Source organism: Crinia signifera, chromosome 5 (assembly GCF_055691185.1).
Source record: "Crinia signifera chromosome 5, ASM5569118v1, whole genome shotgun sequence".
In the NCBI taxonomy this organism is placed as follows: domain Eukaryota; kingdom Metazoa; phylum Chordata; class Amphibia; order Anura; family Myobatrachidae; genus Crinia; species Crinia signifera.
Genome location: NC_139221.1, coordinates 276,793,718 through 276,820,960, shown reverse-complemented (window position 1 = coordinate 276,820,960; position 27,243 = coordinate 276,793,718). Strand labels below are relative to the sequence as shown.

General features: G+C 45.1%; 1 protein-coding gene across 2 annotated transcripts in view; it reads right to left on the bottom strand.

The window, feature by feature from the left end:
- The window catches only part of PRKAG2 (protein kinase AMP-activated non-catalytic subunit gamma 2), a 362,251-nt gene that overhangs the window by 193,261 nt on the left and 141,747 nt on the right, over positions 1-27,243 (bottom strand). Inside the window, exon 1 of one of the 2 annotated variants that reach the window (XM_083189062.1) lies at positions 9,009-9,917. The exons of the other annotated variant lie outside the window; for it this stretch is intronic. Within the exon in view, the coding sequence (XP_083045188.1) occupies positions 9,009-9,132 (124 nt within the window). The 5' untranslated portion in view covers positions 9,133-9,917. Of the gene's footprint in view, positions 1-9,008; positions 9,918-27,243 lie in introns of those variants that run through there. 2 annotated transcript variants of the gene reach the window in all.

Genomic DNA, 27,243 nt, shown 5'->3' with positions numbered 1-27,243 from the left:
AAATAATCTCATAAAAAGGAGGCTCCAAAATCAAGTAGGTGCTCCTTCTATTATGAAGCCTGTGGTTTGGTCACCGTGCACACTAGGGCCACATATAGGATATTTATGAAAACAAAAGAATTGGGGGAATCAATTTTTAGTCACATTTCTCTAGTAAAATGTACTGTGTTCCTTAGAAAAATGTATTAAAATTGCAAATCTGCAAAAAAAAAGAAATTTTGAAATTTCACCTACACTTTGTTTTAATTCCTGTGAAACACCTAAAGGGTTAACAAACTTCCAAAATGCTGTTTTGAATACTGTGAGGGGTGCAGTTTTTGAAATGGCATCATTTATGGGGGTGTCTCACATACAAGTCCCTCAAAGTCACATCAGAACTGAACTGGTCCCTAAAAAAATCAGTGTTTGAAATTTTCTTGAAAATTTGAGAATTTGCTATTCATATTGTAAGCCTCCTAGTGTCCCAAAAAATTAAAAGGAAGTTGAAATAATGATGTCAACATAAAGTAGACATATGGTCTATGTTAGTTATTCACTATTTTGAGTGGTAAGATTATTTGTCTCACAAGCAGAAAATTTAACATTTTGCAAATCGCTAAATTTTCCATTTTTTCACGATATTTTGGTATTTTTCACAAAAAAACACAGACTGTATCGACGAAAATTTACCACTAACTTGAAGTACAATGTGTCACGAAAAAACAATCTCAAAATCACTGGGATAAGTAAAAGCAAAAAAAAGTTATCCCCACTTAAGTGAGACATGTCAGAATTGAAAAAAAGGGCTCTGTCAGGAAGGCAAAAACAGGCTCTGTCAGGAAGGGGTTAAAACAAAAAGGCTTAGGGGGTATTCAATCCCCTGCCACTATTTCCAACAGGGGAAACAGGGCCCGCCACCTATTCAATACTATAGTTTACGACAGCATTGAAGGCGAAACTCGACAAAACGGATCTGACTAAAACTAGTCGGATCCATTTTGTCGAAAACGGTTGTGGATTCTCAAATTTACGGCCGGATCTTAAAATCCCCTGCCGTTTTCGGCGGCACATCCTCTTTTTGACACTCGACAGGTGGAACATTGAATTCCGCCTGTCAACAAACTGTCGAGCTGGGCAAAAACAGGGATTCAGGATTGAATACCCCCTTAATCAGTATTTCTGTAACTTATGGCTATCTGCAGTTGTATGCAATTATCATCCAGTAGCATACGCAGCAACTGAAAACCCAAGTTTCTGATTTCAGTTCCACTAATGTGGGAATATAAATGTAATCAAATTTTAAGATGTAAATGTCTAAAAAATGTATTTTAGAATAAAGCCTTTTTTAATGCTTTTTTGAACGCCGCCCACATTATTTCCAGAAATAACTATTTCATTATGATACAGTAACCTACAGAGAAAGCTGTTGTAAACAAGAGACATCGTTCCAGAATGTCACAGACAATAATTAATAATGAGCAACCTGTCAGTTATGATCAAAACAAACAACCCTTCAGCCGTATCAAGTTCTTGGATTCAATTACAGATAACACAAGAACACCAGATTACCACAGTGGAGGCATCCGGGGCCCACTGTCAGCGTTCATTGCACATGCGCAGCTGCCAGTGGAAGATTTTACCAAATGGCTACAGGACTGCAGCCCCCAGTAATATCTACCACCCTGCTCAGTGTCCGCTTCACTCAGTGTCCTAACTGCCAGTGACCCCAATATAAAGGCAGTCCCATTGAGAGGTGTTCCCTCTCTCTGGAACTGCAAGTCCAGGCTACTAGATGCAGCCCATAGAAGCCAGACTTTTGTGCTTACGCAGTATCAACGCAGATGCTGTTCATATTTTGGCCCGGCACCTGTGGATTGCATTGTACAACAGTCAGGGGGACGTGGCACCAGAGACACTGCAGCACGGCCAGCGGTGGTCCTCCTCCTATGCTCTGGTAGGAGCTGCCTCTGGCTACTGCTGCCTCTGCTTCTATGTAAGAGCTGGTAGTGTGATAGGCGGAAGCTGCACAGGGCTGCTGACTGACAGACTTGCAGCCCTGTGCAGCAAAAGCATCCAAGAAAATAACAAGGTAAAAAAACAATAGTGTATAACATCTAGTTATAAACCATCAATGGTAAAAGTATTCAACATCAACTTTAAAGCAACACATTTTTTTTATGTTTTTTAAACCATCGATGGTTAATGACCATCCCTAGATACAAGTGATTGCTCCTATTTAACAAATGCAGGTAGCTGTTGAATTGTGCTACACACTAAGACCAAAAATAAACACGTACAGTATGCACTTTCCCATAGCCTTATTAAGTCTCCCCATATTTTAAAGTCTGCAACTGTCCCTTAAGCAAAATATGTTTGTTTAGTTACACAGGGATTCATGGGTGCCGGGCGCGGTCCCGACAGTCAGGATCCCGACAGTCATTTACCCGACGTCGGGATCCCGACTGTAAAAACTCCGACAGACGGTTGCCCGACGGCCACCGGCTATTCTCCCTCGTGGGGGTCCACGACCCGCATAGAGGGAGAATAGAAGGCCAGCGTAGCGAGCCACCGTGCCCGCAGCGTGGCGAGCACAGCGAGCCTGCAAGGGGCTTTGTTGCACTCACCATGCTGTCTGAGTCCGGGCAGTGGGGAACCCGACGTCGGGCTAATGACTGTCGGGATCCCGACTGTCGTACCACACCCGGGATTCATATATCAATGTTAAAACCATTGCAATTACTTTTTATTAAAACAAAAAGGCTTAGGGGGTATTCAATCCCCTGCCACTATTTCCAACAGGGGAAACAGGGCCCGCCACCTATTCAATACTATAGTTTCCGACAGCATTGAAGGCGAAACTCGACAAAACGGATCTGACTAAAACTAGTCGGATCCATTTTGTCGAAAACGGTTGTGGATTCTCAAATTTACGGGCGGATCTTAAAATCCCCTGCCGTTTTCGTCGGCACATCCTCTTTTCGCCACTCGACAGGTGGAACATTGAATTCCGCCTGTCAACAAACTGTCGAGCTGGGCAAAAACAGGGATTCAGGATTGAATACCCCCTTAATCAGTATTTACCGTGTTTCCCCGATAATAAGACACTGTCTTATTTTTTTTTCACAAACAAAAAGCACCATAGGGCTTATTTTTGGGGTAGGGCTTATTTCTCATCCCCAGTGCTAATTAATAAACATGCCCCAGTGCTCCTTAATAAACATGCCCCAGTGCTCCTGCCCCAGTACTCCTTAATAACGATAAACATGCCCCAATACTCCTTAATAAACATGCCCCAGTGCTCCTGCCCCAGTACTCCTTAATAACGATAAGCATGCCCCAGTGCTCCTTAATAAACATGCCCCAGTGTTCCTGCCCCAGTACTTCTTAATAACGCTAAGCATGCCCCAGTGCTCCTTAATAAACGTGCCCCAGTGCTCCTGCCCCAGTACTCCTTAATAACGCTAAGCATGCCCCAGTGCTCCTTAATAGACATGCCCCAGTGCTCCTTAATAATGGTAAGCATTCCCCAGTACTCCTTAATAAACATACCCAAGTACTCTGTTAAATAAGGGTAACCCATCACAGACACCAGAAGTTTCCAGCTCTTCCAGCTCTTCTTTGCTGCGCCACAGCTCCGTGCCGTCCTGCAGCCGTGTGATGTGCGTAGTGACGTCACGCGCAGCCCGCAGTGCATCACTGGGTCCGGGAGTAGAAGAGGCTTCAGTAGAAGCCAGTGCTCTATCTACACCGTGGAGGTGAGGGGGGTTAGGGATGGTGACTGGGGATCAGGGGGGGTTAGCGGGGGTAGAATTTATTGTCTGAACAGCAGATATGGAAATTTAACTAGGGCTTATTTTCGGTGTAGGGCTTATTTTGGACCAGTGTCCAAAGTCAAGGGTAGGGCTTAATTTCAGGGTAGGTCTTATTATCGGGGAAACACGGTATGTAACTTATGGCTATCTGCAGTTGTATGCAATTATCATCCAGTAGCATACGCAGCAACTGAAAACCCAAGTTTCTGATTTCAGTTCCACTAATGTGGGAATATAAATGTAATAAAATTTTAAGATGTAAATGTCTTAAAATTTTTTTTTAGAATAAAGCCTTTTTGAATGCTTTTTTGAACGCCGCCCACATTATTTCCAGAAATAACTATTTCATTATGATACAGAGTAACCTACAGAGAAAGCTGTTGTAAACAAGAGACATCGTTCCAGAATGTCACAGACAATAATTAATAATGAGCAACCTGTCAGTTATGATCAAAACAAACAGCCCTTCAGCCGTATCAAGTTCTTGGATTCAATTACAGATAACACAAGAACACCAGATTACCACAGTGGGAGCATCCGGGGCCCACTGTCGTGTACAGATGAGCATTGGCATAATAATACAATTAAGATACAATACTGCAACATAACTCTGTATAAATGTGATCAAATGCAGGCTGATAAATGAGCTGTTATAAATAACGTTCCAATCTAAACTGATGCAATGTATGTAAAATATCAGCTTATAATAGCAGCAAATACTACACTGTATAAGGTTCCATTCATATAGCTGTGTATCATCCACATATAAACTATATGGACAAAAGTATTTGGCCACACCTGGTAATTCCTACATTACTGAATATATATTACTGTACATATATTTTATACCCATCAGCCTTTTTATGTTATTGGTGCTAATGGTATCTGGCTGTGTTGCTCTGTAATCAATCTGGCTGTGTTGCTCTCTAAAGTCCACAATGTACTCATAGGGGTCGATCCTATTAGGTGTGAGGTGCCATTCGGGTGCTGTTTCCATGCATTTAAACACCGGAAATGGCACCCGATTCAGCCCAACCGCGCACGCTTCGCTGGGCCAAATTTGATAAAAATGGCTCACACCCCTATGGAGGTGCAAGCGCTTTTAAACGAATTCAGCCCAAGGTAAATTGCGTCCGGTGCCATGATGATTCGCACTCGCGAATTTTCTGCACACGACCCCTTAGTTGCTTTCATTTGGCTGGCTGTGGCCGGGGTTCCTCTAGGCAGGGCCGCCAAGAGAAATCTTGGGCCCCGGTACAACAACTTCCTTAGGCCCCCACGGACATAGCTCATGTTACGCCACTGCTTCCAAGGTGGATACAGGGACAAAAATGTACACCGTTTTGCCTATTACACATGTCACACACCCATTACATATTATAACACATGCCATAATGCTCATTTACACGTTATGCCACAAACCATTGTGGGCAGTACACATTATGTCATACACCGTAATACCTATTACATATTTTACCATATGCCATAATGCCCATTACACGATATTCCACACAGCATAATGCTAATTGCATATTAGGGGGTTAACATGCTCATTGCCATGGTATTAACCTGCGCTGCCAAGAGTTTCATGCTCTGCCAGGGGTTAACATGCTCGTTGCCATGGATTAAAGGTGCCCATACACGTTACAATTATTGTACTGTATATAATATTGTATACAATATCGCATCTCATTGCATCTCGGTTTTGTGATGAGATGAGATCTAGTATAAAAAGTATGTGCTGCACATACTTTTTGTACTAGATCACATATCATCTCATCGCAAAACCGAGATGCGATGAAATGCGATATTGTATACAATAATTGTAACGTGTATAGGCACCTTTACAAGCTCTGCCATGGGTTACATGCTCTGCCATGGGTTACATGCTTGTTGTTATGGAGTTACAGTACATGCTTTGCCAGGGGTTACATGCTTTGCCAGGGGTTAACATGCTCGTTGTCATAGATTTACAGTACATGCTCTGTCAGGGGTTACATGCTGACTTCCAGAGTTGGATCTCAGCCCCAGCAGCATGCAGGGAGGCAGCAGACACAGAGCAACCAGCCACCCACCTTCCACCTTGGAACACAGTGACCTGGACATGGGACTGCTGGGCTGGAGACATGGCACGGGCACCAGTTCCTCCCGACACCCAGGGATTACCTACCCTAAGTATCCTCCTGTCGCCGAGCCACGGTAAACTCCCAAGTCACGTGACTTGCTCTCAGCAGGCCCTGGAGTCGGAGAGTGTAATGACGCTCAGAAGGACCTCTGTGATGCTGCTGGCCCACGCCGGCCCACGTCCGCCCATATCTGCACTCCCAATGCCGCCGCTGAACAGCTGACTCCGGCGCATTCAGACCCGGTGCACTCACCACCAACTTTTAAAAAAACTGTGTGTCCAGACTCCAGACCAGGGCCCCCTGACAGGCCCGGGCCCGGGTAAACTGTACCTGCTCCCCCCCCCTCTCGGCACCCCTGCCTCTAGGATGGCAGCTTCTTCAGGATGGTACTGCACTGAGGCAGTTCTCTTTTCCCTCCAACACACTGCAGGAGGAGGAGCTGGCTGGAAGCAGGAGGATGAAAGCCGGGGGCAGCAAGCATCTGAATTTATCTGGCAATGCTGGCCTCCTGAAAACCTCGTCAGGCCCTTCACTGCAGCCAGCGCGACTTGCGCTGGCTTTCATACAGTTCTGCAGCTGCCACAGTACACCGAGGGGGAGGAAGGGGGCCAAATCTGAGCCAGCGCAGCAGAAGTCAACTGAGCTCAGACCCACGCACTGCCTGTACAGCTGCAGCGTCACTGCTTTGCAGGTGGTTTGGTTATGACGCCATTTGATGCGGTAGCACTGACAGCTGTACTGGCAGTAGCCGTGAGTAGCATGAGATCAAGTGGTCTGTTTCTGGAAAAATAACGGTCCATCTGGGATTTTTAGGTGCTTGGAACCTTCCTGTGTGCACTACTGACCTGTATATGCAACATGTTAGCGAGAATATGATGGCAGTGAGGGGAGGCATTTGGTGGGGAGGCGTTTGGCGGGGCAGCGCTGACCTGTTTGCTAGGCTGCAAGTATACACAGCGTAGCGATCAAGTCTGAATCTGGCCCATAGCGCAAATCAGACACAGTGCTATGAAGAGCCCAATGCTGATTTGCGCAGCATCGGAATCTAATGTAGAAATATATATCCTGGCAGCCGCCGATCTCGAATCGGGATTGACCCTGTGTGTACACACCACATAACTGTACACAAAAAAGCAATTCTACACGGATGTGTGTGGGCGCCTGGGTAGGGCCGGTTGGAGGGAGTTTTCCAGGGCTTAAAGTGTCCCTGGAGAGGTGGTGGTACTCATTTCCTACTGCCACCTATAATAATTTAAATATTTTTTTTAGATTACATTTTTCAACTTTCAAAGGTGACCCTATAGCATTCAATCAGTTTCAGTTTATAATTTTCTGGGATGCAATAGAGAAATTATAGCTGCAGTTGTGCTAAACAGCCCCTCACAGCGTGCCAGGTCCCATGAGACTCTGTTTCTTTGCCAAAAAAATGCATCTTAAACCCCTTTCACACCAGAAAATGCAGGGACTTACCCAGGAATACAGTCTTCTGGTGTGAGGGGGAAGAGACCCCCTACCACTCCATGTCACCCCAGCACTGTCTCATGGCTGCACACCAGCTGGACACCCTCATGTCTCGGGAGAGGGGGCACACAGCAGCTCTGTCCCCAGCAGTCACCCGGCGGCTTCCCCAGTAGTGGGCTGTGGCACATAGCAGCTATGTCCCCAGCAGTCTCCCGGTGGCTTCCCCAGTGGCGGGCTGTGGCACATAGCAGCTATGTCCCCAGCAGTCACCTGGCGGCTTCCCCAAGCAGTGGATACCGTTCACCGCTCTCTTCCAGCACCGTGACCAGGGACAGGCAAACCAGGAAGCCGGGTGAGTACCTTTCCCACTGGCCTGTATTCCAGGAAGATCCCAGGAACAACCCTGGTAGACAGGGTTGAAGTACCAGGGTATGGCTCCTGGGATTTTCGCCTGGGACCCTTTCACACCAGCACAAGACCCAGGTCGTTCCCGGGGCCAACCTGGGAAAATAAGCTGGCGTGAAAGAGTTATAAGACGCAACATGAAGTGACTAGGGTGCACCAGGAGACTGCGCTGCTATATCGCACACAGAAATACAAGTGTCACGTATTAAACTAATCAGCACAGTCACATCACATTGCAACTGATACCCCTTTTACACCACCACAAAAACCTGGGTTTTCCCTCGTGGACCCAGGTCAGTGGTGTAAAAGGAGTTAAACCGTGTCCCTTTACAGAAGACTTCTACCTAGGTCCTGACCAGGGTAGAACACGGGCAGGACCTTGGTAGATGGCAGTGTAGATGGCAGTGTAAACTTCCATTTACAGCAAAGGGGGAAGACCAACCTCCGGACCACAGCGCCCTGCGGATCAACATGGTTGTTGGGCGGGGGGCACACACAGCCTCCGCTGCTGTCTGCTGTACTCTGAAGACAGCTGTGGAGGCAGGGAGGAGGTGAATGGATGCCTGTGTGCGGCATCCACTGCGGGTTGGCACCGCAGTGTAAACGATGCAAATCCCGGATTCAACCTGGCTTTGAACCGTGTTCCAAATAACGTGTCGGATCCGGGATTTGGGTGTAAAAGGGGTATTGGACACCCTTTGGCAAAAAGTCAGCTTACACTAGTGGAGTTAAACAGGACCTCTCAGCTCACTCGTGCCAGGCACCTTGCAGTGTGGGGCTAATAGAAGCATTTGGATGTTTTAGTATATTTTACCCCCACAATCCTTTCTGAAGATGCAAACACCTTTCATAAAACATATTATAATTTGTGTGAGTAATGCATAAATACATTAGTGACATTGATGCAGGACTGTTACATGTGCAAATGTGAGAAAATGGTCTAGGCACAGGAGTGATAGCCTCAGCACAGGAATGATAGCCTCAGCACAGGAGTAATAGCCTCAGCACAGGAGTGATAGCCTCAGCACAGGAATGATAGCCTCAGCACAGGAATGATAGCCTCAGCACAGGAGTGATAGCCTCAGCACAGGAGTGATAGCCTCAGCACAGGAGAGATAGCCTCAACACAGAAGTGAGAAAGGGTTAAAACATCCTGTATATACTTTGCAAATTCTACCCAACACAAAACGTATACAGTATATCATCATACAGAGCTACTACATACTGACTGCACGCCCTCCCACGGCTGATCCTGGGCTGTTGCTAGACGCACTCATTCTGGCTGGAAGCCCAGTCTTCTCGCTCTGAGTGAGCAATACGTAACATTCCATAGCCCCAGTGCTGCACATTCTATGCTATGGCAGCCGCTACGCAGAACAATGGGATGACCATTTTGGGACAGTCCCTCGATCAACAGGAATGTCTTCAAAGCGTAAAACTGGCTTCTTACTATCCGTCTCCCTGTAGTCTCTCAATGACAAAATGCCTTATAAGCTTCAGATAATGTATTTCTTCTGCTCACAGCACCAGTGTCCAATGCAGCATTCGGACCTTTTACTCAAGTGTTTTTCATATGGCTCTACCTTGCAGGTGCACCGGTGATACAGTCCCTGTAAGAAAGGTGCATTCAGGGATCTCAGAGGGAATGGTGAAGTCTCTACAAGTATGTCTGAGCTTCCAAGGTATGTCTGAGCCTCTGAGGTATGTCTGAGCCTCTGAGGTATGTCTGTGCCTCTGAGGTATGTCCGCGCCTCTGAGGTATGTCCGCGCCTCTGAGGTATGTCTGTGCCTTTGAGCTATGTCCGTGCCTTTGAGCTATGTCCGTGCCTCTGATGTATGTCTGCGCCTCTGAGGTATGTCTGCGCCTTCGAGGTTATGGCTGCACTTTCAAGGCTATGTCTGAGCCTCTGAGGTATGTCTGCGCCTCCGAGGTATGTCTGCGCCTCCGAGGTATATCTAAGACTTTGAGGTATGTCTGCGCCTCCAAGGTATGTCTGTGCCTCTGAGGTATGTCTGAGACCCTGAGGTATGTCTGCTCCTCTGTGTAAGTCCAAGTTTAAAACTGATCCTGTTCTAGACTTTGCTGCAGCAGCTGGGTATAGTCTTTATGTATACACCTGTTGGGGGGTTAATATGTGGCATATGTGACCTGTTCTGTAGATCAGCTACCTTGTAAATAATAAAATGTTCAGCAAAATACTAGAACAAAATAACATCAGGTCACGTGTTCCCGCTTTCATGCTCTGCCATCAGTTTGTGTTTGAAGTTTACAAGGTTATATTGGCATTTCATCCATTGCCCTCATGTCACCATTTATTTTTTGTTTTTAAAGGAAAATGATGATATCACATTGGCATTGCCCAACAGGCTAAAGTACAGTGCGTGCTCTTTCTCTATAACTACACATAAAAGAAGCACCAGCAATGTAGTACACTAGGGTAAGGGGCTTCGCTGTGGAAATGGTGGGTAATGGTGTGAAAAAGGGGATTTGAGCTAAAGGTAAGGATGCCATACCTCCTCTGACCAATCAGAGCACATGTCCTGATCCCACTTCTATTGTCTTTCACACACAGTTAATGAATAGTTCTCCAGATCCCTCTCCTCATGGCCAAAACCATGCACTGTACTTTGCACATGGTTTCCATACAGGTACTGTACAATTTGTTCTCAAATTCAGCAAAACCCATGTGCACTGCAGGTGGGGCAGATGTAACATGTGCAGAGAGAGTAAGGGGGCATATACATGGGGTGACGTGTGCCTATTTTCTTAGTGATCTGGCTAGATTGCTTAGAAATTAAGCACTAATCGCTCCATATGTACATCCCACAGCGATGGTGCTACACGGTCCCACGCATTGCCATTGCCGGCTCAGATATGTAGCGCATGCACTAAATATCTAGTCAGATCGCAGGGTTAAGAACCCTTAGCACACATCTCTAAGCACATGGTCTCCCAGTGTGTATGCCCCTTTAGATTTGGGGGGGGGGGGGTTGTCCAAAATGAAATCTAAATTTAGTATTTACCCTGCACAGAAACAAAATAACTTACCCAAATGTAACTCTCTCTGCACATGTTAAATCTGCCCCACCTGCAGTGTACATGGTTTTACACATTTTGAGAACAAATTTGTCCTGTGATCAGGTCTGAATTAGGCCCACAATCATTAACTGATACTGGGGCAGATGTATTAAGCCTTAATTAAGAGATAAATGCAAGGGTGATAAAGAGAGATAAACATCCAGCCAATCAGCTCCTTACTGACTTTTTTCAAACACAGCCTGTAACATGGCAGTTAGTAGGTGATTGGCTGGACGTTTATCTCTCTTTATCACTCTTGCATTTATCTCTTGTTAAGGCTGAATACATCTGCCCCATAGAAACAACTGGGTAGGAGATGATGAACAGCCAAACACTGCTACAAATGAGGTGTTTTGGAAACTTCATGGCAAGGCTGAACATGGCAACAAGACACAAGGTAGTTATACTGCGTCAGCAAGGTATCTCCTAGGCAAAGATCCCAAAGCAGACTGGGGTTTCCATATGTGCTGTTCAAGCTATTTTGAAGAAGCACAAAGAAACTGGCAAAGTTGAGGACCTTATACGCAGGGGTTGGCCAAGCAAACTTAGGGGTGCAGAATTTTTTTAATATTTGCCTGTACCAAAAAGCAGTTAATGAGTCTACAGGCAACAGTGAAGCATGGTGGAGGTGGAGTTTGGGTCTGCATTTCAGCAATGGAGTTGTGGATTTGGTCAGGATTAATGCTCAGAATGTTCTTTTCCATCATGCAATACCATCAAAGAGGCATCAGGCTGAGAGTTATCCTCCGTGTAAAGTAGAACAATGATTCCTGGAAGGGATGATATGACCCCCACAGAGTGCTGATCTCAACATCATTGAGTCTGTCTTACATAAAGAAACAGAAGGATTTAAACAAACCTACATACACAGAAGATTTCTGGTTAGTTCTCCGTGATGAGTGGAACAACCTCCCTGTCAGGTTCCTTCAAAACCTGTGTGAAATTGTACCTAGAAGAATTATTTATTTATTTACAGTTTCTTATATAGCGCAGCAGATTCCGTTGCGCTTTACAATAGTAGATAGTGATAAGACAAACTGGGTAACAACAGACAGACTTGGAGGTAGGAGGGCCCTGCTGCAAGCTTACAATCTATAGGGATATAGGGGGGAAACATAAGAACAGGCACCAGTAATAGCAGTTACAAGTCCAGAAAGGAAGCTATATAATACATAAGTGCCTCGGAGGGTTAAGCATGTAGAACTTAAATATGATAGGCTTGCCTGAAGAGGTGAGTTTTCAGGGAACGCTTGAAAGTTTGGAGACTGGTGGAGAGTCTTAATGTGCGTGGAAGGGCATTCCATAGAATGGGAGCAGCCCGATAAAAGTCCTGTAATAATGAATGGGAGCTAGTGATCCGTGCAGAAGAGAGACGCAGATCTTGTGTAGAGCGGAGTGGTCGAGATAGGAGATATTTTGTGATAAGTGCAGAGATATATGCTGGTGCAGTATGGTTAATAGCTTTATAAGCAAGTAGAAGTGTTTTATATTGAATACGGTAATATACAGGCAACCAATGGAGGGACTGGCAGAGCGGATCGGCAGACGATGAGCGTCTTGCAAGGAAGATCAGCCTAGCAGCAGCATTTAAAATTGATTGCAGTGGTGAGAGTCTGTTCTTGGGAAGACCAGTTAGGAGACTATTGCAATAATCAATGCGGGATATAATGAGTGCATGGATAAGAGATTTGGTAGTGTCTTGTGTGAGATAGGGTCGTATTTTGGATATGTTTTTTAGATGCATGTAACATGATTTGGAGACAGATTGAATGTGGGGAAGAAAGGACAGTTCAGAGTCGAGGATGACCCCTAAGCAACAAGCTTGTGGGGTAGGGTAGATTATCGAGTTGTCAACAGCGATGGAGATGTCAGGATGGTAGCTGTTCTTAGTTGGCGGGAATATAAGTAATTCCGTTTTGGAAATATTGAGTTTGAGTTGGCGACAAGACATCCAAGATGAGATGGCAGAGAGACAATCAGAAACTCGACCCAAAACCACTGGTGACAACTCTGGGGTTGATAGATAGATTTGAGTATCATCAGCATACAAGTGATACTGAAATCCGAAAGAGCTGATTAGTTTGCCAAGAGAGGAGGTATAGATTGAGAAGAGCAGAGGACCTAAGACTGAGCCTTGCGGAACTCCGACTGACAGAGGCAGAGCCGTTTCTAGACAATTTAGCTCCCAGGGCAAAGAAATAAAAATGCGCCCCCCCCCCCAAAATATATAACATGGTACAGAAGAAATTGCGCGCGCCGAAGGCGCGCGCGTCGAAATAGGGGCGTGGCTTAATATAAGGGGTTTGGTCTAGCAGGACAACAATTACCTTACATCTCACTTTTGCGACCTGCATGACCAGACATTGGTTACCGCAGGAATTGTCATTGTCCTCCCACACTTAAGTTGGCCAGCTGAGGGCCACCCAGTGACCTAGTACACCTCACAGATCAAGGCCAATGACAGCCTACTTAAATCATTATACACTATTATCCGTGATTCCAATTACACATTACGCCGCACACTGTGATGACAATTACACCTTATGTCGCACACCATGATGACAATTACACATTATGTCGCACATCATGATGCCCATTAGACCCCCACACTGTGATGCCCGTTACACTCCACACTGTAATGGCAATTACGCAATACTCCCCACACCGTAACGCCTATTACACATTCGGTACTTGTGTAATATCTGGGCGCCCGATTTTTTCATTGTATTGCATCGCATGCAATATAGTGGCATACAATTCATGCGATGCGATTTTTCATTGTAAAGACCCGATTTTTAATTGTATAGTCACCCATGGGTGATTTCATACCCCCACTATCCAACTACGCATGGAGTTGACCTTATATAGTGTGGCGAGCGCAGCGAGCCACCGAGCCGGAAGCGTGGCGAGTGCAGCGAGCCCCACGAGGGGACGCAGAATACATGTAAAGTAATCTGCGTCCGCTCGCCACACTACAGTATATAAAATCAACTCCATGCTTAGTTGGATAGTGGGGGTATGAAATCACCCATGGGTGACTATACAATGAAAAATCGGGTCTTTACAATGAAAAATTGCATCGCATGCCTTAAGTAGTGGCATGCGATGAAAAAAATTGGGCGCCCAGATAATACACAAGTACCACACATTCTGCCCCACGCACCGCTGCTGCCGTTTACTAATATGCCCCCACAGTGCCAGATATGCCCCCACAGTGGCAGATACGCACCCACATTGCCACACATATGCCCCCACAGTGACAGCTATGCACCCACAGTGCCACACATATGCCCCCACAGTGCCAAATATGCCCCCACAGTGCCACAGATACGCCCCCACAGTGCCATACATATATGCCCCACAGTGGCAGATATGCCCCCACAGTACCACACATATATGCCCCCACAGTGACAAATATTCCCCCAGTGCCACAGATATGCCCCCACAGTGGCAGATACGCACCCACATTGCCACACATATGCCCCCACAGTGACAGCTATGCACCCACAGTGCCACACATATGCCCCCACAGTGCCAAATATGCCCCCACAGTGCCACAGATAGGCCCCCACAGTGCCATACATATATGCCCCCACAGTGGCAGATATGCCCCCACAGTACCACACATATATGCCCCCACAGTGACAAATATTCCCCCAGTGCCACAGATATGCCCCCACAGTGGCAGATACGCACCCACATTGCCACACATATGCCCCCACAGTGACAGCTATGCACCCACAGTGCCACACATATGCCCCCACAGTGCCAAATATGCCCCCACAGTGCCACAGATATGCCCCCACAGTGCCATACATATATGCCCCCACAGTGGCAGATATGCCCCCACAGTACCACACATATATGCCCCCACAGTGACAAATATTCCCCCAGTGCCACATATGCCCCAACAGTGGCAGATTTCCCCTTACAGTGCCACACATATGCCCCCACAGTGACAGCTATGCACCCACAGTGCCAAATATGCCCCCACAGTGCCACAGATATGCCCCCACAGTGCCATACATATATGCACCCACAGTGCCAAATATGCCCCCCCAGTGCCATACATATATGCCCCCGCAGTGGCAGATATGCCCCCACAGTGCCACACATATGCCCCCACAGTGCCAGATATGCCCCCACAGTGCCAGATATGCCCCCACAGTGCCACACATATATGCCCCCACAGTGCCATAAATATATACCCCCACAGTGGCAGATATGCCCCCACAGTGCCACAGATACGCCCCTACAGTGCCACACATAAGCCCACTCACTGTCTGTGTCTCAGCTGCTGGCCTGCTGCTGCTGATGATGATGGTGAGGATTTCCTGGGGACTCGGAGGGGAGGGGAGCGGAGCGCACATCACGCGCCTCGCCTTCACAGTGTGTGCCCAGCCATTCATAGCTCGCGGGCTGGCTCCTGATTGGCTGCCGCGCGCGAGCTCTGATTGGCTGACAGCCAAGTGAGCGAGGGGAAGGAGAGACGCGATGCGCTCCCCTCCCCTCCCCAGGGAAATTAAACAGCTGAGCTGTGGCGCCGCGGACGGGGATAGGGGGCAAAGGCGGCGCTGGGGGGAGCTGCCAGGCGCCACGGCTGTGTAACAGAGGCTGACAAGCCGTGCGGCGCCCCGGGCTGCTGCACGGCTTGTCCGCCTCTAAAAACGGCCCTGGACAGAGGTAATGAAGAGGAAGTAGAGTTAGAGAAGCGAACACTGAAAGAGCGATCAGATAGGTAAGATGTGAACCAGGAAAGGGCTGTATCATTTAGACCTAGGGAGTGTAGTGTTTATAAGAGAAGAGAGTGATCAACGGTGTCAAATGCAGCAGAAAGATCAAGAAGAATAAGTAGTGAGTAATGGCCTCAAATTGATGCTGTTTAGGTGGTCACACCAAATATCGATTTGATTTACATTTCTCTTCTGTTTATTCAGTTTGCATTTTGCTAATGGTAAAAATAAACTATTAACACTTCTATTTTTTAAGCAGTGTTACTGTGCAGCATCTTTCCCACACCTGACTAAACGCTTGCACTGTTCTGTACAATGAATAGCTTTTTGGGAACATCAATAAAACTAGGAGGCAATAGCACACTCTAGTGGTCACTAACTGAACAGCTCTAATGCAAATTATAACTGCATAACCTAGGTGTCAGGGAACATTTTTATCTTTTACCCCAAAATATATTTAGATACACTGACGTTACCCACCTGATTTGAAAGTAAGGAAATACATATAATTGTAATACACACTGTACCCTGAGAAGTTGATATATCCTGCTACCATCTGTGTATAACTGTGTGGGGTACAAATTTTACAAAAACACACACAGCCATACATGGTAATCATCATCATCATCATCATCATCAATGGCTGCCAGGCTGTGTGTGGTATAGCCATTGATAATGTGACGTCCAGGCAACTATCAGTGTCAGTATGTCAAGATGATATAGTGACAGTCTTTGCACATGTTTTCCCCTAGACTAGAGATGGGTATACCCCGACAGGAGTATATAACCAGGCAAAGAAACTCTGTACCGCAGCAGCAGTACAGGTTGCGCGCTGCCATGATGGCGCAACAACTAGTCAACTCTACTGAAGAAGTGGGCGGACTTGGAGGCGGGGCCCGGGACATCACACAGGGAAGCGTGTTATACACAAGAGCCTGACTGACTGCACTGCGTCAGGTCCTTGTACACTACAGTACTGCAACACACACAGCCTGCCGTGCATATAGTCTCTATATATATAGATTCTATATATGCAATGAAATGAAATTCCTGGGGGAAATGGACGGTCATGCTGCCGAGACACAGCAGGGCACGCATGCATATAGATTCATATGTATGCCCGGCTGTGTCTCAGCAGCGCGACCGTCCATTACCCCCAGGAATTTCATTTTTACCCCATTTGGGGTAATTTACCTCAGTTCCCTGACCACTGGCATAACTAATACTTTGTAAAAAATAATCATAAAACAAACTGAAATTTCTTGTTGTATTTAAATCTGTTTTCCTGTATGACTTTTATATTATAGTTTATTAAATATTATTTAATTATATACATACAGAGCCTACTGTACTTTAATATGAGTTTTCCCCTTAAAATATATTTCTGATAAATAACTTTCCTCCTGTGTTATATTGATGGGTTCCTCCCCAGGAACTCTCGCCATTTGCTGCATGTAGGAGGGAGCCAGGACTTACTCATCTCTCTATATAAAGTTCCAGTCAGAGGTCAGGCCAGGTCTCCTGCTATTCCATTTAGAAGTCAGCTCTCAACAGGGATACGGTCATTAGGTGAACCCTATTAAGGTCTACATGCATTGGGTGGGCCACTGATGGTGGACAGGCCTTAGGTCGACACCTGAAATAGGTTGACATGGCTAAGGTCAACAGGATTGGAATGTCGAAACAAGCATTAGGTTGACAATGGCCAGGTCGACAGTCAAAAGGTCAACATGAGTTTTTCACGGTTTTTGTGACAAATGTCAACATAGTCGACACGGACACCGTCAAAGATCTCGCTATATATAGAAAGATTGGGAGGAGAGACAGGGTAAAGAACTTGCAAAAAGGGGAGTGTCAGAGATGGAGGTAGAACTAGTGATGACTTTAAGCAATAAATCAGGATATCAACTGAGTATGATGGGCACAGTGGTTAGCATTGCTGGCTCACATAGCAGAGGGACATGGATTATGTGTTGAGTTTGTATTTTTCTTTGTGTTTGCGCTGGTTTCCTCCCACAGTCCAAGACATGCTTGGCCACTTTGTGGACTCCTCTGGAGTGGGGAAACTATGTTGACTCAGCAATGGGATGTGTCACGGGAGAGTGAGCGGGCAGGTGGGCGTGATGATGCAATTGCATCATTATGGCCCTGCCCCCCACTACCCACCCATACGATGCCACAACTACAGCCATTGTGAAGCAGGGGATGGGGAATGATGATGCAATTCCACATGAATTGCATCAGTGACCGCCCAGACTGCCCACTTTTGCTTGGGTCGCTGTGGACAGGTAGTGGCCATCTCAATGACATTTAACCACTCTTCTTGGCATTCAGGAGCCTCCCAACCATTCTAGGAGTGTAGACAATGAGTGCCGGATGGCTCCCCGACAGTCGGGATTCCTACAGTCATTCCTCCGATGTCGGAATCCCGACTGCTCCCTCGTGGGGGTCCACGACCCCCATAGAGGGAGAATAAAATAGGTGGCAAGCGCAGCTTGCCACCGTGCCCGCAGCGTGGCGAGCGCAGCGAGCCCGCAAGGAGCTTCATTGCGCTCCCCGCGCTGTGCAGTCGGGATTCTGACGTCTGAATAATGACTGTCGGAATCCCGACTGTCGGGGAAATATACCACACCCGTAGACAATATGGTCCAAGCACACACTGGAAAAGTAGTTTCAATGGCTGCTGACTAAAACAGATGGGGCTGATGGCTACTGTACGTTCATATAGCAGTGATACAATACAAATTACAGCCCTAATATCCTGATAGCACCAGGACTGTCCTGGTATACAGACTGTGAAATAAGTGGGGCTTATGACAGTAGGTGTGGCCCCTTTAAAATATTGGGCATGGTTGGGGAGATTGATGCATATTTTATTGAATATTCTAGTAGGTTAACTGGCTCCCAACAAAGATTGTCTGTGCGTGTGAGCGAGGATATAGATTGTAAACCTCACTGGGCAGGGGTTGATGTGAATGGCTAAATAATCTATGTAAAGCGCTGTGTGTGATATATAAATAGATTGTAACAATAGGAGCACAGATATTTTATAACATAGGGTCTGATTCAGACCTGCTTGCTTGACACCGTATATTCGATGCCTAGCGAGCAAGTAAACGCTGAACGCATGTCGCCAGTCCGAGCGCATCCCTGCACTAGCATGCGAGAGGTCGTGTACACTTACACATCCGCTCGTATGCGATGTGATGGCCACTCGCATCAAATGATTTTTCCAGCCTCCACTCTGAAAAGTAAGTCTATATGGCCGCTATCCGCCAAATTGGGGGCGGGCGCTGACGTCATGTGATATCAGCCGGCTGCCCGAGTTTGCATGAGCACTGCGTTCGCAGGTACACCCAGCTCTTCTATGGGCATGCCCACTGTTTTAGTGGGCATGTCTATGAAACACTGGGCAGACCCCAGCCACCTTCCCACATACTTGCCTACTTTTGAAAACTAGTTTCAGGGAGAATATAGTTGGTAATAGAATTTTGCACTGCACAGCGCCATATATGGAGGGATTGTGAAAAGAGATTGTGAACGTGGCACCTAGAAGCGTGGGTGTGCACTGCTACATCTGAGAGGAATCTTTTAAAATGACTTATATCCAAATGTAGATGAGCCCCAAAGCATTTAGTAAGAGATACTATACTTGCTAACGTGCTGGGAAATGGTGGTGCTGATTGCCCATCAGTGAGCAAACACCCCGCTGAGAGAGAAACTTGCCAAAGGCGTACGCAACAGGGCTTTGCACATGAGCATATTCACCCATGCGCAAACCCCCACCATTGGAACAAGGACCGAATTCAGACCTTACTGATCAGGTCTGAAACGGTCCCATAGTATAATAATATACAATGCAACACATTAAATCCTTCCACTATGTGTTTTGTACAGTGTTTTATCGTTATATTTCACTGTTGAGCCCCTCCACGCCTACGTGTTTATAAAACATTCTTACAAAAGCTAAGAATCTGAGGCGCTTAGTGAAATTTTTCCACTTCACTTCAATTTGAAATCCTGCAAAATACTTTCAGCCTTGAGAAAATGACAATAACTACACTGCCCTCTTGAGGTTAAAATGAAATTTGCAAAGACTGCTCAAAAAACATTTGGACAGATAATTCAACTATGGTAATAAGAGTCTATTTAAAAAAAAAACAACAACAACAAAGCAAATACTGTAGCTGATTTTATCTCCTTATTTATATTTTTAATGTGCCAGGACAGCTCTTGCGGTAAAGGGCTGCGCGGCTGAGTAGATATCAAAGTTTTCCCATTTGCGAATCAGAAAGTGAGAGATTTTTGGAGAGTTATACCATTTTTTTTTTTTAAAAGCAGCAATCATTTACACTGAAAAACCAGGTTGATTTTGCCATGTAATTGATCGCCGCTTAAAAAAAAAAATGGGATAACTCTCCCCAAATCTCTCACTTCTTGATTCTAACAGCCTACTACATTTGGCTGGAGATATCGACCTGACAGCACCAGAGCGGATGAGCCAACATGGGGAGGGAGTCTCCGGGGCAAGCAGGGGTGACATAGATGACTTGAGTGGTGGATAAAAGCAGGATAAGATCGCCTCTTCACTTCTTTTCTCCATTTATGAAGGTAAAACACAGGGCCCTCTAGAGATGGTGTTATGTTTCTCAAAATAGAACTATATATATATACCATTCCTTAACAGCCCCCATTATATCCAGTGGGGGCTACAGTAATGTGTAAGGAGAAATGAAAGGGAGGAGAAACCATTGATTTCTCTTCACTTTTCATGTAACTAAGAGGCAGGTTTGACAAAGAGTGATATTCTAGTTGCTGATCTTAAATGGAGCTCCTCACACATTCTGTAAAACTAAAAAATTAAAACAAAAAACAATGGCGTGGGGTCCTCCCCCTACCATAACCATCCCAAGGCTTTTTGAACCGATCCTGGTTTAAGAACCAGCACCGGGCTCTTGGACTGGTCCTGGTTACAAAAATACGGGGGACAAAAAGTAAAGATCCCCTGTATTTTTGCAATCAGCAAGGTCTCCCAGCCAAAGCATTAACACCCTGGCTGGTATCCCTGGGGAGTGGTGACACCCTAATAATGGGGTCCCCCCCCCCATACAGGGCTGAAGCCCAGGACTATCTCCAGTGGTGGGTGGTGGGTGCCGGGTGGGTGCCGGGTTGATAGAATTATGTAAAAAAAAAAGAATACAAATATTATTGGGTTCTGCTAGTGAACTATGAGTCCCAGCAAGCCTCCCCCACATGCAGGGACTTGGAGAACCACAAATCCCTGCATGCGGGGCATTAAGGGGTTCACTGAGACTTGTAGTCCACCAGCAGGACCAATACTAAAATAAAAACATGCACATTGTTAAAAATAGAACTTTATTACCATACATGCATACACCATACATACAGCATACATACATATACTCACCTATCTTGACACGTAGCTTTATTTCTCTTTTCCAGTAGAATAAACTAAAATGGATCGGTAAAAATTATATATACTCACCACCTCCAGTGTAGATCAGTCCTCTTGTCCATGTAGCCAAGCCTCCCTGAGACTGAGAGGAATCACACTGACATCAGTCAATGGGACTACCTGCATCCAATCTGGGCAGAGCTCCGGACCGCGCCTAAATGGGTATTACTGTCTCCATGCGTACTCACCATAGGAGCCCATGCTATGGTGGGAACTGGCAAATCTCCCTGACCGCAAAGTTAATTGGGGTCACCTTTTTGGGTGTTTTTGGCCGTTATGTCATAAGAGACGATTTTAGCGGCGAGGAAAAAGTCACTCAAAGTCGGACGTTAGAATGTTATACTTTTCCCCGGAACTCGGTTAATTTAATGCGTCTAATGCTCTAACTGTAATTAAGATATGACTTCTGACGGTATAAAAAATTAGTAAAAAAAATGTAAAAAATGTTTTGTTTTTTTTTTATTTCCTTAAAAATGAAAAAATATTCTTTGATTTGTCAAAATAGCTCATGTACTGCACATGTAATTTGTTTAACTTTTACCCTGTTAAATGCATCTTATGCACATTACTATGACAATGAGATGCACCACCAGAGATGCAAAACATGTTCTTCTACATTGTTTCCCAGCCAAACAGTGGAACATTATTTGGAATGCACATACAGTGGACATGCGCCTCTCTTCTGGCTAGTCCAGCGTTCCACTATGATATTTAAGGTAAACCAGGTTATACTTTCACATGCTTGTTACTCAGGGGTAGATGTATCGTCCATATAGGTTTTCCTTTTTTTTGCATATACTGTTACAGAGATTAATTAGAAGGGGTATGGATCATTAGGTCTACAAGAAGTAGGTCGACAAGCATTATGTCGACACCATTAGGTCAACATGGGTCTAGCTCAACATGGGTCTAGTTCGTCAGGTCATTAGGTCAACTCAAGCATTAGGTCGACATGGCAAGGTCAACAGTCAAAAGGTCGACATGGGGGTTTTCACTGTTGTTTTACCCAAATGTTGACACAGTCGACATGGACACTGAAACGTAGCACCGCTGCGCTCGCCATGCTTCGGGCACGGTTACTCGCCACGCTCGGCACACTATTTTATTCTCCCACTACACCCTAGTGGATGGTAGGGCATGAAATACCGCCTGTCGGCACATGTCGGCTCAAAAAAAGTGAAAAACCCCATGTCAACCATTTTTTATATTAATAAATCTTGATAAAAAATAAATCAGATTTCTTTTCCATAAAGTCTAAAGAGACCTACATTGAGAGTTTTTATAAAACCACTTTAAATGATTTTAAAGAATTGTGTACAAGGCCTTGTAAGAACAAGAAACCCAAAGACAACCTTACTTATGAAAGTATCTCCCATTGTCATTAAGCAAGCAGATAAGGGGGGGGGGGGGGGAGTTATTGTCCAGAATAGAGTAGATTATGTACACAAAGCACTAAGACAATTAGAAGTGTTTACCAACAGCTGACCACTGACCCTACTCCAACCTTTTCTAGAGAATTTAAGTCCTTACTGGACCAAGCGCTAGCTCCCTTTATCTTGAAGGATGAACTCCATTTCCTTTATGTTGAGCACCGTGTCACTCCTGTGTATTATCACCTTCCAAACATTCACAAATCACTTATTTCACCACCTGGGTGTCCTATTATTTCTCGAGTGGGTTCTCTTTGATCTAATTTATCCCATTATGTTGACACTTATCTTCAACCATTGGTGTCCACACTGAGGTCCCACATCAAGCATACTACACACTTCCTGAATATGGTAGGACAAATAGAATGGAAGGATTATTATGCCTTCCTTACTTTGGATGTGCAAAGCCTCTATTTGAACATCCCACACAAATTGGGTGCGAAGGCTATTGAAAAAAAGATTATATAAGGATGGAGACCTCATTGAATTCTATTTCTTTCATTCAATTATTTTACATTATCTGATCAATTTTATTTGCAGACTATGGAGACGCCATGGGGACCAGATTCACGCCCAGTTATGCCAATCTCTACATGGGGGAGGTCGAAGACCACCTAGTTTGGGGAGGCTACTGATTTGCGAGTCTGGTCCTTTATGGCCGTTACATAGACAACTTTTTTATCATTTGGGATAGGGATTGCACTTCAGCACTTTCTTTTGTCACGCACCTTAATTCTAATATGTTTAATTGACTTTCTAGATATTCGTTTAAAGATTAAGGATAATCAGATTCAGACTTCAAACTTTCATAAAGAGGCCAGCACAGATTCTTATGCTCATTATTACAGTGTACATCATCCAGCCTGGATTAGGAATATCCCTAAAGGCCAAATGCTTCATCTGAGATGAAATTGTTCAGAATTAGAATCATATGATGAACAAGCCAATGATCTAAAGGTGCATACAGACGGATAGATTTGACAAAAGATCTGGGCGTTCCCGATCGATTGAAACGACCAATCGCTCAAATCGTTCCGTGTGTATGAACGATATATCGGACGATGCGCGTACCCGCCGGTCGTTGGTAGAGGTCGCTGATCTTTCCTGCATGCAGAAAGATCAGCGACCAATCGTTAACGATGTGTACCAATCGTTTCATGAGTATGCACGATGAACCATTTGGTAAGGCTGATTGACTGGCTCCATCTCCCTCCACCATCGTTAAAGATCAATCCTTCATGTGTAATCTGTTGTTCAATCGTTCATCGTTTGTCACCAATCGTTTGTGCAGGAGGTTCAGAGGATTTTTTTAACAAGATTGAATCGTTGGCCAAATCTATCCGTATGTAAGAACCTTATGGCTTAGGACTAGGTAGGTCCTTTTTGGCACAAGGTTACCCTGAATATCTTATCAAAGGAGCTGTGGAGGAGTCTAGAAAATGTGATAAAGGGGGTTATTCTAGTTCATTCTTTCTGACAAAATCCTTCTTAGATGGACAAAACCATGTGCACTGCGGGTGGGGCAGATGTAACTTGTGCAGAGAGAATTAGATTTGGGTGGGGTTTTACTTCAAAGTGAGATCTATATTGCAGTGTAAAATAAAGCAGTCAGTATTTTCCCTGCACAGAAACAAAATAACTCACCCAAATCTAATTCTATCTGCACATGTTACATCTGCCCCCCTGCAGTGCACATGGTTTTGTCCATCTAAGAAGGATTTTGTCAGAAAGAATGAACTAGAATAAACCCCACTGAGACATTATTGAGGGATCATTAAAGAAAAAAAGACAGACTCTGATAAAAAGAAATTAGCCTTTATCTCCACATTTAACTCCAAATATGGGGAGATTAAGAAAATAGTTCGGAAGAATTATAATATTTTAAGACAGGATTTTGTGCTGAGAGATTTATTACCATCAGAACCAATGTTTATTTTCAAAAAGAGCAGATCGTTGAAAACCCTGTTGGCCCCAGGTGCGCTAAAGGCCCATACATACTGGGGGATTTTGAGCTGAAAGCCGCTCAAACATCATTAGGAAAGCCAAGAAAAAGGGGGGGTGAGGTTGATACTCTGCAGACACTAGGAGCTGCACTTTCCACTAAGTATGGCGTGTCACCAAACACGCAAAAAGATCAATAAATGCAACAATGGGATTATACAAAGTGAAGGAGTTCTTCTGTGTCCCAATTGGCGGATGATATCTCTCATCTTCCAACGTGTTTCAATTTAAGTCTTCCTCGGCCCTGAGGAAGACTTCAATTGAAACGCTTTAGAAAATGAGAGATATCATCTGCCAATTGGGATACAGAACTCCTCTAAAGACTTTTTTGTGAGTGCCCTTTTTTCAATTTGTATTAACCCATCACCGGGAAAGCCGTTCACCTGCTTGTATTACCAGCAGATGAGCAGCTTTGTGGACAGCTTTGCATAGCGCTGCGCTATGCAAAGTGGTCCACCCCCCCGCTGGCAGCGCCAGGCAGGGGGAAAGCCACTCAGTGTGTATTTTCATGTCATCCTTTTTTCACCCTGTCAACATTTTAACCATGTTGACCTATTGCATGACCTATTGCATGACGACCAGTTTCATGTTGACCTTATCGACCTTTTGACCCTGTTGACCTGCTGCATGTCAACCTTTTGGGTTAGCCCTATTGACTGTCTATCTAGATACTGTAGATCTATCAACCAGAACCAGAATGAAGATGGCTCACATTATGGCAGTGGGAGACCAGTTATATCGTGACCGGCTCAGCGTGGCAAAGCCTGGTAATGGTTACCAACTTTGTAACCATATGGTGGGAAGTCTGACTGATATTTACTATTGTAGCCTCTTTAGATAACATACCATAGTACATGTGGTGAGAACATGTTATTGAGTTCTTAAGAACTTGGCAGATTCATGCAGCAGACGAGTCAGCGCCGCTGTAATACCTTTTAAATGATCTGTCATGGATTGATCCTCAGAGCAGTATTACAATTATGAAATTGCACACGTGCCAGTGAACTGAGTCTTGGTCTTGTCCTCGATGATGAATCTGGAGGTTTATTAAATGTAATAATCCTGGAAAGTTGGCAATCTGTAAGAGCTAAACACACAAATAACTGCACAGCTTCTGTCAGCTTCTTAAAGCATGAAAATCATTAAAAATGTATTTAACCACAAAGAGGCTTCAAGGCTGAGAGCATATGAAGTACTGTACCTTCCTGAGAATGGCAAAACATAACATTATGCGTTCAGCGCCGGCACACAATGTTCTGCATACAATGGCAGCAATTTGTATAGAAATAGTACAGTTTCCAATCCACTTCTATTATTTGAAGATGGATGGCACAATTCACAGAAATAATTGTAACAGATTGTCTTCCGCATCATTAAAATGGCTGCTTTTTAAAAATGTGACTTATTTTATCAGAAGATGGGATCGTTTATTTTCAGACATGTCAGCTCCATGCCCGGGGGAAAAAAACAAACTATATTAGGGACCGATAAAAGTTAAAAAAAGGGTGCACTAATATACAGTATATATTAGATAGAAATAGATAATAGATATGTCTAAATGTCTGCCTCTCGCCACCAGACGCTTCCATGTAGTGTAAGTCCACGGGCAGCCTCTATCAAGCCTGGGAGAGAGAAAAAGTGTCAAAGTGGCTCATGTCAGCCAATCAGCTTCTGCCATTTCTCTAGCACAGTTTTTGAAATGACAGAAAGCTGACTGGTGGCATTGAGCAACTACTTCACTCTCTTTACAAGGCGTGAGACATGCCCTCAGTCAGCCCACTAGCTCTACCTGTCAGCAATACTAGCCAAACCCCTCATGGGTTGATGCAGGCCATGTATCCCCTGTCAAGTCACGAACAGGAAAACTTATCCTCAGTTTGTAAATGATTTGACCCCCCCCCCCCCCACTGACACAGTGTTATTATGAAAGCTAGCTTGTCATTGGTTATCATTGTGGAAGGCTAATGGGCCACGGATATCAGAAAGTCAGCTTGCTCTATGATGAGCCTGGTCTGCGTGTTCCCTTCTACATTGGTCTGAAATACTACCTGAATCTAAATGTCTCAAATCCATGGTGCTTGGGCTCCTTGGGGCCACACCTTGCATGCAAAGAAAAAAAACATGAATACTTTTCTTAAGGACCCTGACATATGACATGCCGGGATTTTAACTGTATCCCCACATAATGCCACATGGATTGAGCCAGAATTCACATAATGCCACACGGATTGAGACAAAATTCACATTACACTTCATAAACAGGGACATTGTCCGTCAAAGGCGCGCATTAAACATTTACACCATAATGTCCATTACACGTCAAGTTACATGCCATTATGTCCATTATGTGTTATGCCAAACACCATACTGCCTATTAAAAATTATGCTACATAAGAGCAGAGAAGTGCTGCTTCTCTACATGCTCATTGCCAAGGGTTCCATGTTCATTGCCAGAGGTTCCATGCTCGTTGCCATGTGGATTTACATGCTCATTGCTTAGGGGGAATACATGCTTGCGGTAAATGGGGGACAGCCGCCGCCAGGCAGAAGTGGCAGAGCCTGGCTGTATTCAGAGCACTGCAGGTCCCAGCTATTTGAAATAATACCCCTTTCACACCAGAAAATGCATTCCCAGGTTGGCCCCTTTTACACCAACCTAGTCCCTGCATTTTCTGGTGTGAGGGGGAGAGAAAACCACCCCTCCCCCCCCTTTAACCAGTTATCTCATTTAACTGACTATA